This window comes from Perca flavescens, chromosome 19, assembly GCF_004354835.1.
Source record: "Perca flavescens isolate YP-PL-M2 chromosome 19, PFLA_1.0, whole genome shotgun sequence".
Classification (NCBI taxonomy): Eukaryota; Metazoa; Chordata; class Actinopteri; order Perciformes; family Percidae; genus Perca; species Perca flavescens.
In genome coordinates this window covers 30,880,325-30,893,181 of record NC_041349.1, presented here as the reverse complement: position 1 = coordinate 30,893,181, position 12,857 = coordinate 30,880,325, and the positions used below count along the sequence as shown (strand labels likewise).

General features: G+C 44.2%; 1 protein-coding gene across 1 annotated transcript in view; it reads right to left on the bottom strand.

Moving 5' to 3' along the window:
* The window catches only part of focad (focadhesin), a 66,754-nt gene that overhangs the window by 38,040 nt on the left and 15,857 nt on the right, over positions 1–12,857 (bottom strand). The window contains exons 6-11 of the mRNA XM_028563762.1: positions 7,673–7,774; positions 7,141–7,348; positions 5,615–5,854; positions 5,448–5,535; positions 4,753–4,949; positions 1,731–1,991 (exon numbers count right to left, since the gene is read on the bottom strand). Coding sequence (XP_028419563.1) covers positions 1,731–1,991; positions 4,753–4,949; positions 5,448–5,535; positions 5,615–5,854; positions 7,141–7,348; positions 7,673–7,774 — 1,096 coding nt within the window. The remainder of the gene's footprint in view (positions 1–1,730; positions 1,992–4,752; positions 4,950–5,447; positions 5,536–5,614; positions 5,855–7,140; positions 7,349–7,672; positions 7,775–12,857) is intronic.

The following is a 12,857-nucleotide window of genomic DNA, read 5'->3' as shown; positions in this document are numbered from 1 at the left end:
ACCCCCATGTATTAGAGTGCTGTAAATGATCATTGTTGTGTGAAATTCAAAGATAATAAAAGCTGTTACTAATTAAAGCTTTACAGGGTTTCCCACAGAACTTTGCAGAACTTTGCAGTTACTGCCGCCTTAACTACATCATCAAAAAAAAAAAATGTATGTGGGCGATATTCGCCATGTTACTCTGTCCTGTTTTCTCCCTTTCATTCCAAACCACACAACTGACAACCTGCAGGTGGAGGTGGTGGAGACAGCCTCGGACATATACGCCGCAGTGGACATGTGTCAGTCTCGCGGTGTCAGGAAAGTGGCTGTATGTGTCCGACAATGCACAGAACATTAACCGGTACAAGCCTACAGCTCACTCAGAGAGTGAGTCAGAGCCTCTCGGACGGGTGAACTGATACTCCGTTTCCTGCTTGTTGGTCAACGGTTAATGATCGGTTAACATTTAATTTCATTGTGCTTTCTTTTGGAAGGCTGGCTGCCAAAAATCACCACTTACTAGCTAATTAATTAGCCTGAGGTAAACGCTAGCTATCAGTAATGTCAGGTGTGTGCGCCAGTGTGTGTGTGTGTGTGTGTGTGTGTGTGTGTGTGTGTGTGTGTGTGTGTGTGTGTGTGTGTGTGTGTGTGTGTGTGTGTGTGTGTGTGTGTGTGTGTGTGTGTCGGCCCGCCCCCCGCAAAGCTCCGACATGCAGACAGCAGAGGAAAAGAAGAAAGAAGCTGCACCTTCGCCAAAATGAAGACAGAACTATTTTGGTACATTTACTCGCCATGTGAGACCGTCCTGATCTTGCAAGCTCCAGTTCTCCTCCCAGATCAGTCTGGCATCTTGAGGCAGAGAAAATTTGGAGCCGTTGGCCAAACGACCGGGCCAATCAGCGTTGGTTTTGAGGTGGGTTAGGTGGTGATAGACAGATGGTTTATCCAATCAGCTAACCAGTATTTTCAGACAGTGGTAGCCCTAATTCTGTTAGCCGCTCGCTAATGCTTTTTTTCTCTTGGATCCTTCTTTTGGAATATGGTCCGTGAACCTGAAATGGTTCCTTTTATTCCTAAATTCTCGTTACACAAACGGCAAATATCCTTTACCGACATGTTTGCATGCTGAGCTAACGAGCTATGCTTTGCCTGCAGCAGCAGGGGCGGGCTTGTGGTTGTATTTTCATACGCTTCGTGGATCTGATTGGTTGATTTGGCCCGTCTATCACCAACATAGGTGATAGACAGATGATTCATCCAATCAGCTAACCAGTATTTCCGCCCCTTCCCAAAAGTTCTCCAACGGAAAGTTCCCAGATGGATATGCCTAGCAAATGCGAATCAATCCATCTGGCGGAGTCAGGTTAGTAGATAGCTATATTGATATAGAAAATTTATTAATTATATATTATTATTTAAATGTAATATTTAGTGTTTAATAAATAACTGTGAAATGTAGTACAGAGTCTGTAGTCTATCGCACAAACAAGCCAATCACGGAAGGCTTGTGATCATGTGGACCCGCCGACAGTTTTGTTGTCATTACTTAGAATTCCTCATGGGGAGACACAAACTGCGCACTATAGCTTTAAGGCCACTATATACTCTCTCACACTGTTGAGGAGAGCTGTTGTTTTGCCAGGTGAGTTTTTGGCAGAGAAAAGGCAGGACTAGCATTATGTGTTTTGCCTTGAGGGTAGATGTGAACATGTTAGCTGTGAGTGAGAGTGTTATGGATGGTGTACCTGGCAGGGCTCAGCTGCAGCAATAGCCTGGCTGGCCTTCAGAGCCAGCTGGCAGACGTCTTCCTGAGCCGTGATGATCAGATAGCTCACCATGAGGCTGAGGGAGCAGAGCTGGCTCTGGCTGGACGACAGCGCAGAGCTGAGCGACAGCAGCCAATCAGCTGCCGCTGCGGGGTCATCTGCCACTCTACGCAGTGTGGATAGAGCCACGCTGAGCTCGCTGTACCAGGAAGTTAGAGGAAGTGCCAATGGTGGACTGGACTGAGTAGGAGAGAGATGAGAATATTAAATCAGCAAACCTTTATCGGTTACTTGCTAAAATCTAGAATTCAGAAATGTTATATTTGAACTGGCAGATTCTTCCACACTAACTCAAGAATTGCATGTGATTGTAGTGTCAGTTTGTGAAGGATAACACTGATATTGCCAAAACCTTTGAATTTGAACTAGGGCTGTCAAAAATAACGAGTTAACACAAATTAATTTTTATTTATGGACGATTAATGCACGCTCACTCTGTGATTTGGACCTTGGGCCGCTCCCTAGTTTGGGAAATCAGGAAGCGATGCAGCACCGCTGCACTCACCGGAGATTTCTCTCAGTAATCCCAGTTACCTCGGGGTCACAGCACATTTTTTTGACCCACAGTGAGAACTTCTGTCGCATGCTTTGACTGTTATGAAGATAGAGCAGAGGCATTTAGCAGACGTGTGCACCAAGCAAGTAGTTTCTCTACTTTCTGCAAGTAGCCAGTCAGTGGGATATTGAACAATAAGTCAGCCCACCGACCACAGATCAGAGCACGCAGCATGACTGCAGCGGCCAGGACTCTCCTGTTGGAGCATATGCCTCCAACGAGCCATCAAAGTTTCTCTCACGCTTTAGTTATTGTTTGTTTGAATTTATTCTGCTGGTTCGGTCGGAGGTTTCTGCCTGTTTAAAGGAAGTTTTTCCTCACCACTGTTGCACTAAATGCTTGCTCTTGGGGGAATCTGTATGGTAAATGATAGTGTGGTCTAGACCTACTCTATCTGTAAAATGTCCTGAGTTAACTTCTGTTATGATTTGATGCTATAAATAAAGTGAAATTGAATTGACTGAAAAACAGCATTCCATACCTTAGTGCAGTGTGGCCCCATGCTGAGGGGTGGGGGGGGCAACTGCAGGGTGGGGGGATATAACTGAGAGGAATAATATAAAGCAGAACTTAATGAAGTTGGCACTGAATGAATTTGATCCATAAGGGTTCCCAGCAAAGCTATCACCATTCACGTTAGCAAGATTTATTCATGAAGCCAAATCACACGTAAAGTACAAGATGGACAGAGTTTTGACAACAAAACCCAAAAATCACAATGCTTATCTTGTTACTGTCAACACTGCAGGGGAGCCTTGTGTCTGGTTGGGACATTTTTCATTTGTACTGTACATGTACGTCATAATGTTAAGTCAATAAAATAACATCCGACTTGTTACTAATGTTGATAGAAGATACTTTTTTCTACTCCCAACTCCTACGTTTTCCTTTATTTATTGCATATTTATTTTATGTCAGCACTATTACTGTTGTTTTTCTCTCCCATATATATATATATATATACAGTGAGGAAAATAAGTATTTGAACACCCTACTATTTTGCAAGTTCTCCCACTTGGAAATCATGGAGGGGTCTGAAATTGTCATCGTAGGTGCATGTCCATTGCCATGGAGCAATCATTAGAAAATGGAAGAAGCTAAACATGACTGTCAATCTCCCTCGGACTGGGGCTCCATGCAAGATCTCACCTCGTGGGGTCTCAATGATCCTAAGAAAGGTGAGAAATCAGCCCAGAACTACACGGGAGGAGCTGGTCAATGACCTGAAAAGAGCTGGGACCACCGTTTCCAAGGTTACTGTTGGTAATACACTTAGACGTCATGGTTTGAAATCATGCATGGCACGGAAGGTTCCCCTGCTTAAACCAGCACGTCAAGGCCCGTCTTAAGTTTGCCAATGACCATTTGGATGATCTAGAGGAGTCATGGGAGAAAGTCATGTGGTCAGATGAGACCAAAATAGAACTTTTTGGTCATAATTCCACTAACCGTGTTTGGAGGAAGAAGAATGATGAGTACCATCCCAAGAACACCATCCCTACTGTGAAGCATGGGGGTGGTAGCATCATGCTTTGGGGGTGTTTTTCTGCACATGGGACAGGGTGACTGCACTGTATTAAGGAGAGGATGACCGGGGCCATGTATTGCGAGATTTTGGGGAACAACCTCCTTCCCTCAGTTAGAGCATTGAAGATGGGTCAAGGCTGGGTCTTCCAACATGACAATGACCCAAAGCACACAGCCAGGATAACCAAGGAGTGGCTCTGTAAGAAGCATATCAAGGTTCTGGCGTGGCCTAGCCAGTCTCCAGCCCTAAACCCAATAGAGAATCTTTGGAGGGAGCGCAAACTCCGTGTTTCTCAGTGACAGCCCAGAAACCTGACTGATCTAGAGAAGATCTGTGTGGAGGAGTGGGCCAAAATCCCTCCTGCAGTGTGTGCAAACCTGGTGAAAAACTACAGGAAACGTTTGACCTCTGTACTTAAAAACAAAGGCTACTGTACCAAATATTAATATTGATTTTCTCAGGTGTTCAAATACTTGTTTGCAGCTGTATCATACAAATAAATAGTTAAAAAATCATATATTGTGATTTCTGGATTTCTTTTTTTTAAGATTATGTCTCTCACAGTGGACATGCACCTACGATGACAATTTCAGACCCCTCCATGATTTCTAAGTGGGAGAACTTGCAAAATAGCAGGGTGTTCAAATACTTAATTTTCCTCACTGTATATATGTAAATATATATCTACATTTTATTTGAAATCTGAGTGTCCAATGTGTCCTATGTCTGTAACCGTGTTGGATTTGTTGCAACTGATCCTGCATATCTGTGTAAAAGGGTTGGACTATGATGATAAACAGAGGAACACAACTCCTAATGCATTGACAGAAAGGTTTGCGAGGTAGCCTCAGTCTTACCTGCTGGGGTTTCTCCGTGTCCCTGCTGCTAATGCTGCACAGCAGGCGCTCGGCCAGGTCCTGGTTCAGGCTGTGTGTGCGCCGGTCGGCCAGTGGCTCGCTGAGGGCCGCGCAGGACAGCAGCTGCAGCACGGGGAGAACCAGGACAGGACTCAGCCAGGGTGCCAGCTCAGCCTGCTCACATACTAAAGTCAGAGCTGGCTCAGAGAGACAGAGAGGAGAATACATTAGGTATTACAGTGGGAGACTTAAACAGGTCATCTTAGAAATTATGCAGCAAGGAAAGATTAGGGTAGAGTTAACTTTCATTTATAATGTATGAAGAAATCACAATTTAATTACCACATTTTATACATTTAAATGCAATGCAGTGCATGTTATTTTGTAAGTTTTGTGATTTCTTAATGATTTCCTACATGGAAAAAATGTTTAATTCTTAAAAATTATTATAGAAATTATAAGGAAAATAGAGACAATGTTCTAAAACTAATGCAATTATTTGAGTTTTTAAGAAGGAACCACTAAATTATTTCGTAATCACAGTACTTAGGGATCCATTTAAGCCTAAATAGATATCACCTCTCTTAACTATTTCATTAAAATACTGTATTTTTAAATAGTAATGAAGAAGTTGTCTGTGATGAGTCCCCGACATGCAGATAATGCATTAAACAGCTATTTAAGAGAATTTTTACCCAGACGGAGCAGGCTGGTCTGCTGTGATGCAGGGACCTCCAGCAGGAGCATGGCCACTCCCATCAACAGCTCGTCCAATTGCAGCTCCTACAGATACAAACAAAACTGGTAAACATAATGCATTGTGGTGTGTGTGTGTGTGTGTGTGTGTGTGTGTGTGTGTCACCTGTTGGCAGGCAGGTACGAGCTGCTGTAACACGTTGAGAAGAGGTCGGCAGTCTCCGTTTAACTTGAGGCAGCACTGGCAGGCACAGAGCAGCTGTAGCAGCAGCCCGACCCTCTGGCTCCTCCAGCGCTGCCCCGGGGCCGGGGCCAGGGCAGGGGTGGGGTCCGGGGCCGCGGCCAGACCCTGGAGCAGAGCGCCCAGGAATCCGCACAGCTCCAGCACCGCCTCCACACTGTCCACCTGGCAACAGCAACACCTCTTATTGCCAACACTTTTACCCTCACAATGTTGTTGGACACTTCATTCAACCTACCAATATCCAGAACCTGAGGGAAAACAAAACAGCTACTCATTGAGATATGTGGCACCCAAAGGTTTCCCTAAAAGGTGCTGTGGTCCAAGTAGCAGATTCAGTTTTTGAAGATCTTTCAAGTTATTTTGACAATGGTGGCATGAGATGTATGTATGAAAATGCACCTGTGCACGTATGTGTGTACATCTTTCCTATATATTAATCTTATTGCATTATGTGTACAGACATAAGGAATTGTACAAATAATTCCCACGGTTGTTACACTTGCAAAACTCCATGTGGGACCTGGGATTGGGATGAAAATTTAAAAGATAAGCCCTTTGTGTTTATTGCAATATTTCCTGTGAAATCAATAAAAAATATAAAAAAATGTCCCTGCTTTACGTGGGTGTCTTTTTTTATACTTCCTCTGGGAGTCATCAGAGTTGGAAATGTTGGATCCTAGTAGGCTTTCATGCTTAGCAAAATATTACAGGTGCCATACATCCTAATTACTTATTATTACCTTATATACTTCATTATTTAGTTTTCTTTGTGTCTATTTTATTTTAGTTGAACTGTGTCAAAAAAATTAAAATTTTAAAAGCACTATAAGAATAGAATTTGGATTTAGTGTATCAATTTAGTATAGAATAGCATAATTCTCCTCATTTCCCAGGATTCTTTCTTTTAAATGATCGGCCTGACATGACCTGACTGAAAGGGAGTGCAAGACCAAAAGCAGGGCACAACTAATCGGCTGTGTTTACTTTTACTTTTGTGATAAACTAATTAATAAAAACTGTGTACATCTGTGAGCTGCTAACATGCAGAGTAACATTAGCACAGGTAGACAAAAGGCATAAGGTTATTTAATTCCCAGTAATGTCAGCTCCACAGTGATATCTATCTAAAGGAAGCTAACATTAGCCACCACATGCTACTGGTCATACCAGAGCAAGGCTGTGGCAGCAAAATCACTGAATGTGCTGAATTAAGCAAAGGTGTGTTTACTGGCAAAAACATTTACCTTTACATTTGTTATTCCTTCTTTTAACAATTACATTCTCACACGTTAAGTTCAATGCATCACTTCCTGTGTGCAGACATCCCGTTCCAGAACATGGTGTCAGATATGTTGATGATTTTGCACTATAGTTTTTATTACAATGACGTCAAAGAAAAAAATAATGAGTTAGAGAAGCAGTTATTGCCGTTGGTCTGAGTGTGTCACCTGCATGTGTGGCACCAGCTGACAGAGGCAGAGCAGCAGGCTGTCAGACACTGTCGAGCTCTGCAGGACCGTCCCAGCTCCTGGCTGTGGGGGCAGCAGCACCCGCAGGAGACTGTGGCGCAGGAGGGCGTGCTGGGTCTGCCTCTGAGGTTCACAGTACAGGTAGCGCAGGAAGGGTGCCAGCATGTTGACATAGACTGCTTCATTTCTGCAAAACAAGTCCAGAGGCACCGCATAGTGTTGGCCAACATTAATCTGCCTGCCAAGGTCCATGCCATGTGTGCAACTGAAACTTCCTCACATTTAAGCCTTGTACAGAAACCGATCCATACTGTGTGTGTGTGTGTGTGTGTGTGTGTGTGTGTGTGTGTGTGTGTGTGTGTGTGTGTGTGTGTGTGTGTGTGTGTGTGTGTGTGTGTGTGTGTATTTATCATTAGTGCTTAATAACAGCTGGCAGTGATGTGATGAGTTGGAATTGATGCAGGGACAGAGGCAGTGATTGGATGGAGGGTTCTGGGGCAGCCATGCTAACCTGTCAGCAGCCTGCTGAATGAAGTCATCAATCTCCAGCAGCAGGGTTGGCCAGCAGTCCGCTCGTTGCTCCAGCGCAGTGATGTATGGGTGAGGGCTGCTCCTACAAAGGCCATGTTCACATCACAGATCACAGATGCTACTAGATTTGCTAGATGTCATTATAAGGTTTATTATCTGCTCTAGCTTTTTCAACCTTTTAGACACAGATATGGGAATAATAATGCAAAACTGCCGAAAATAAACGCAACGTGACTACAAAGAGACTAAAAAAGAGACAAAATCCCACAAAAAGACACAAGCTAGCAAGACCATCTCTGCAGCCGTCTCATGACTATGAGTCGCTGACCAGGATCAGGAAACCAACTCAGCAGTCTCCTGCTGACTCTGCTGGCCTGGCCGCTACATCTTTTTAAATGTAGACATCAGAGTAAACAGAGCAAAAGGTGAAGATGGCTATCAGCTACGACCCGATTACGTGGACAAGCAAGACCATCTGTGCGTCCATCTCTCCATCTCTGGAGAGATAGAGAGAGGGCACCAAGGCGAGCGTGGAGGAATGGAACACCGACTGGGACTTCTCTGTTGGGCATCCTGCCGGCCGGTGTGGAGGTGGTAAACATTTGCCTTTGCTACGGCTCTGACCAAAGTCATTAGGATTCAATGCCTGGAGACCATGAATCTCTGTATAGATATACTGTATTTCAATCTTGATCTAAATAGGCAATTGATCAACACTGTTAGTATGGCCAAACATTTGAAAGAGTGAAAGAGTGGCTGATTGTATGCCACCAGTGGTACAGCAGAATAAGCTGATCCCCTGTTGGATCCTGGACATAACTGAATGTCTATTAGCATTTGTGAATCTTTCTGTGTGCATTAATTAATATTGAGACTGATCTGATTCCATATTTAAACCCAGAGGTTCTAGATACCAACATTGTCCTGTGAGTGTAAACAAAAGACAGTCTCCATTACTCTTGAATTTGCAAACCCATTAAGTCCAGACAAAACACTGGAGTCAGCTCCAAGCTGAAGTGTCTGTGTGTTGTTAAGCTTCCAGCCCACTGACAGGCCAGAGGTTAACACAACAAGGTTGGTCTGTGTGTGTGTGTGTGTGTGTGTATGTGTGTGTGTGTGTGTAGGGACCACATCAGGACCACCATCAGGTCCACTTAACCAATTCCTTCCATCAATCACATATCTGAGTGTAGGAAGGAAGTCCAATGACTGAGCATCTCTGTGCATGTGACAACCTGCAGTGTGTCCCAGACTTGGACTACTCAGCGGCTCAGTTCCCCTCTTCTTCCCACTCTAGTGTAATCTGACCATCTCTGACCCCCTCCTCAGGTTCCCTGTGCTGTCTCCAAACCCTCAGCTTCAATACAGCTCCCATCCATCAGCCTCTCACACCGCCCCCTATATTCAGCTGCCAGACAAAGGCAGGGCAGGATGTCAAGGCAGAGCGCCTCTTTCTTTTAGTTCAAATCCAAGTTCACCGCTGAATCACAGTGCTGGCAGACAGATGGCGAGGTAAGATCTGTCTGCTGTAATGCTCAGCTTTCTGGGGATGTCTGCAGGTTACACCCAGCTCAGAGGGGTCTGGGTTTGGGACACAGACATGATTTACTATCTGAAAGCTCCACAGCAGGTAGACGTCACTAAATCATTACCCGTCACAAATCTCAGGCAGCAGACCTTCCACCTTGCTGGAAAGACACCGTGCTGCATGTCATTCCACCTCTCTCTCCTTTCATGTCTTCAGCTGTCCTGTCAATTAAAAGCCTAAAATGCCCAAAAATCTATCTTAAAAAAAAGAAAAATGTCTAAAAACAACTATACCTATATTATATATACATTTTTAGTTGTGTACTTACATTATCCCAGAAAAATCTGTCATTTGGTTACCATCAGTCAATGGTGTCATATAACCTAAACCAGCATTTGTCCGAAATCGAGTCGCAACAGCGGCCATCGGGACATCCGCAAATGCCCCCCCCTGACCTACACCAAACCCCTTCCATGTTTACATCCATGGTTTTGATTGAGAGACCCCTAGTGGCAGAAAATTACATATTGTACGTTTAAGCTATTGTTAAGAGATAATATATGACAACTTCCTGACAAATCATAAATATAACCACATACTCAACAGTTGGGTATCCAGCAAAACAAGCAAAGACTACTGGAAAGATTAGCCTTGTATTGCATGTAAATAATAAGCAGAACAACTAACTACATATCAGTTTTCCTAAGGAATACCATGCTGATATTTCATGTAGTATAAATTTGGTATCAATACCAAAACACAGGTATCATATGGGCACTAGTACTGAAACATCTCAAATGATAGCCAGTCATTAAATGACAGCTGTAACTCAGCTGAACCTATGATTCTTACCACCAGTATCCCAGGAAACTAAGTGGGGACGGCAACTAAATACAGGAACTAAGTCAGAAACTATGAACTATTTAAACTATGAAATATTGAGATGACCTAGGATTCTCTGGTGTTTGTGTTCATGACCTTTTCCCTGTCTGTTGGGGTAGGGGAGCTACTATTGGGTCATGTTCTAAATGTGCTGAGGACTATTTCTCTGTACCTGAGCAGGCAGGCCGGTTCCATTGAGTATGTGGGAAAGCCTGCAGGGGACAGCCAGGACAGAGCCCATGACTGCAGCCAGACTAACAGCACATGAGAAAGGAGGTGGCGTGGCGGACAGAGCCCTGAACCTTCCCTGATCCTGCTGGGGGCTGAAGTGGCTCAAAGGCTCAGTGGCAGATTGCACGGGGCAGTGGCGAGCAGACGCTCAACAATGGGCACCAGTGTGCATCCTCCATTAATCCTGCAACATTTACAGTTACCCAGCAGTGCCAGGCCCAACAACCAATGGAGGGCCAGACTGCCAGGCCAACGGCGCCACCCTGCTGCCCCCAACACATTCATCTTCCCACCAGGGAGGTTCAGGCTGCCAGACAGACGCAGACAGCAGAGACAGCGATGAAGACAGGACCAGAAAGAAAAGGACAATGGGAAGGAGCAGAAGACTGTAGGAGAGAGAGAAAGAAGGGAGAATATGTGGGGAAAGAGAGGTTAACAGAGAGCGAGTACAAAAGAGGAGGCGGTGTAGAGGAAGAGAGAGAAACATGGAGAGCAGGAGGGAGGAAGGGAAACATGAAGGAAAAGAAAAAAAGACAAGCAAGAACAGTGTTTTTATCACCCGCTGTAACTGATTAAGGAGTGAGGCCGCGGGATCCTGGCAGAGGTGCAAATCTGTGGGACTGGAGGAGGGGGGGGCTCTATCCAGCCTCCAGCACAGCGCTACACTAGATTAGCCTAGGGGAAACTGAGCTGTACTGTAATGACTGTGAATAGTAACTGGATCGTCCCATGATCAAATATGTTTTCCTAACAGAAGCAGTAACCAGCTTCATTTCCACTTGTTCCAATATTGGTACTGCTGAGACTTCTTACAATGGTGAAATAGCTACGCTATGGAACTCTGGTGCAAACTTAACAACCGGCCTGAGTAGAGCAAATTGTGGTGCGGCTCCTTTCTACTGTGAAATACAGTAAATATGTGATTTTAGCATCAATTCAAAAACTACTCAAGTCATCTCTGATTGTCAACTGTCAAGGAAGCGATTTCCCGTATATATTTGTGTATGTGCAAAGTAGAGCCTATATACTGTATATACAAGATAATTTGGTAACCATGGTGATATGTATGCAAGTGCAGAATCTTCCCCGATACATCAAAAATTGAAAATATCCTATTCTGTGTATTTAAAGGTCCAATGTGTGGGAATTTCTCCCATCTAGCGTTGAGATCATATATCACAATCAACTATCTTGCGCCACGCAGTTCAAAGTACGTATTACAGCTACGGTAGCCTTCACGCTTCAAAAAGCCGGTATCTTGCTCTTTTCAATATCCTTTTTCTTTTTCTGGGCAAAGAAGAAAACTCCTGTTCCTGAAATTTGGATTTGGAATACGTGTGGTCCTCCAGGTTTCCTTCTTCAAACTTGCTGGGGCCGGGAAGCTACGATACCCATTAGCAGCACCTGTGAGTTTATCATGTGACAGCGGAAATGCGAAAGGTGGAGCAGTATGTCCTGTATGTCCCTTACCGGCTAACGTATTTCAAGATGGGGCATGAATATGGAGCGTCCACCCCAGTTCATGCAAATGAAAATGTAAAATTTCAAACCAATAGGAATACTTGGAATGGATGGTGGTGGTAAATATTCATGAAAAAGGACAAGTTTGTTACCGGGCAACACAGATTTTGATAATGAACAAGTAAACACGTTACACACTGGACCTTTAAATAGTGCCCCAGTAAAAAGAGAGTGAAACAAGGGAAACTTAACCACACATTTCTGCCTGCCTGTCACTATTTATGATATATAAAGTCCAGTTGCAGTCTCGACTAATTACACTCATAATCAGTCATTTCTTGGTGTGACCAGAGGACATAAATTAAATATGAACATAAGAAGCAGTAATGTGCTGCATGATTTGCTGTCAGTCTCTGGAATTTAATTTCACTCTCAAAACTACAGACATGAAAGCACCCTCGCTGCAGGGTTGTGCGGTTGGGGGAGTGTCACTGAACTGGCCAATTTGTGTGACGTCCTGTTGTGTTCTTTAACCCCCAATGTAGCACAAGGAGACTTTATATTTCACAGTTATTGTTTTCTGTCAGATGGTTTATAGATCTGGATGTTTCCGATCACACTTGAAGGCAGCTTGATTTTCCAGGGGAAAGAGAGAAAGAAAAGAGCCGGAGGGACTGAGGAAACAGTCAGCTGTTCCACAAACTCCCAGGCAGTTCAGAGCTTGTGTTTGGTGTTTTAAAACTTTCTTGTGTCAGCGATAGAGGCAGTGATGTTTCCTGTAAGGGACTCTCACACCGCCTCAAAACACTCCAACAAGTCTGATCCACGCTTACATGACTGGCCACCGCAGCGGGACACGAGGGGGAGTTTCTCCAAAAGTTGAGTCTGTCTCAACTTTTGCTGCAGGTTTTTTTTTTGGCTCCCTCTCTGCAGCCCCCAGAAACGTGGTTGTTAGGTTTCCTAAACGCACAACCCCCCATTCAAAATTAATTGGAAGACAAATTTTTGCTGGACCTCCTGAGAACTGTCTGAGTGTATGTGAACGCAGCCTTAGGGCAGAAAC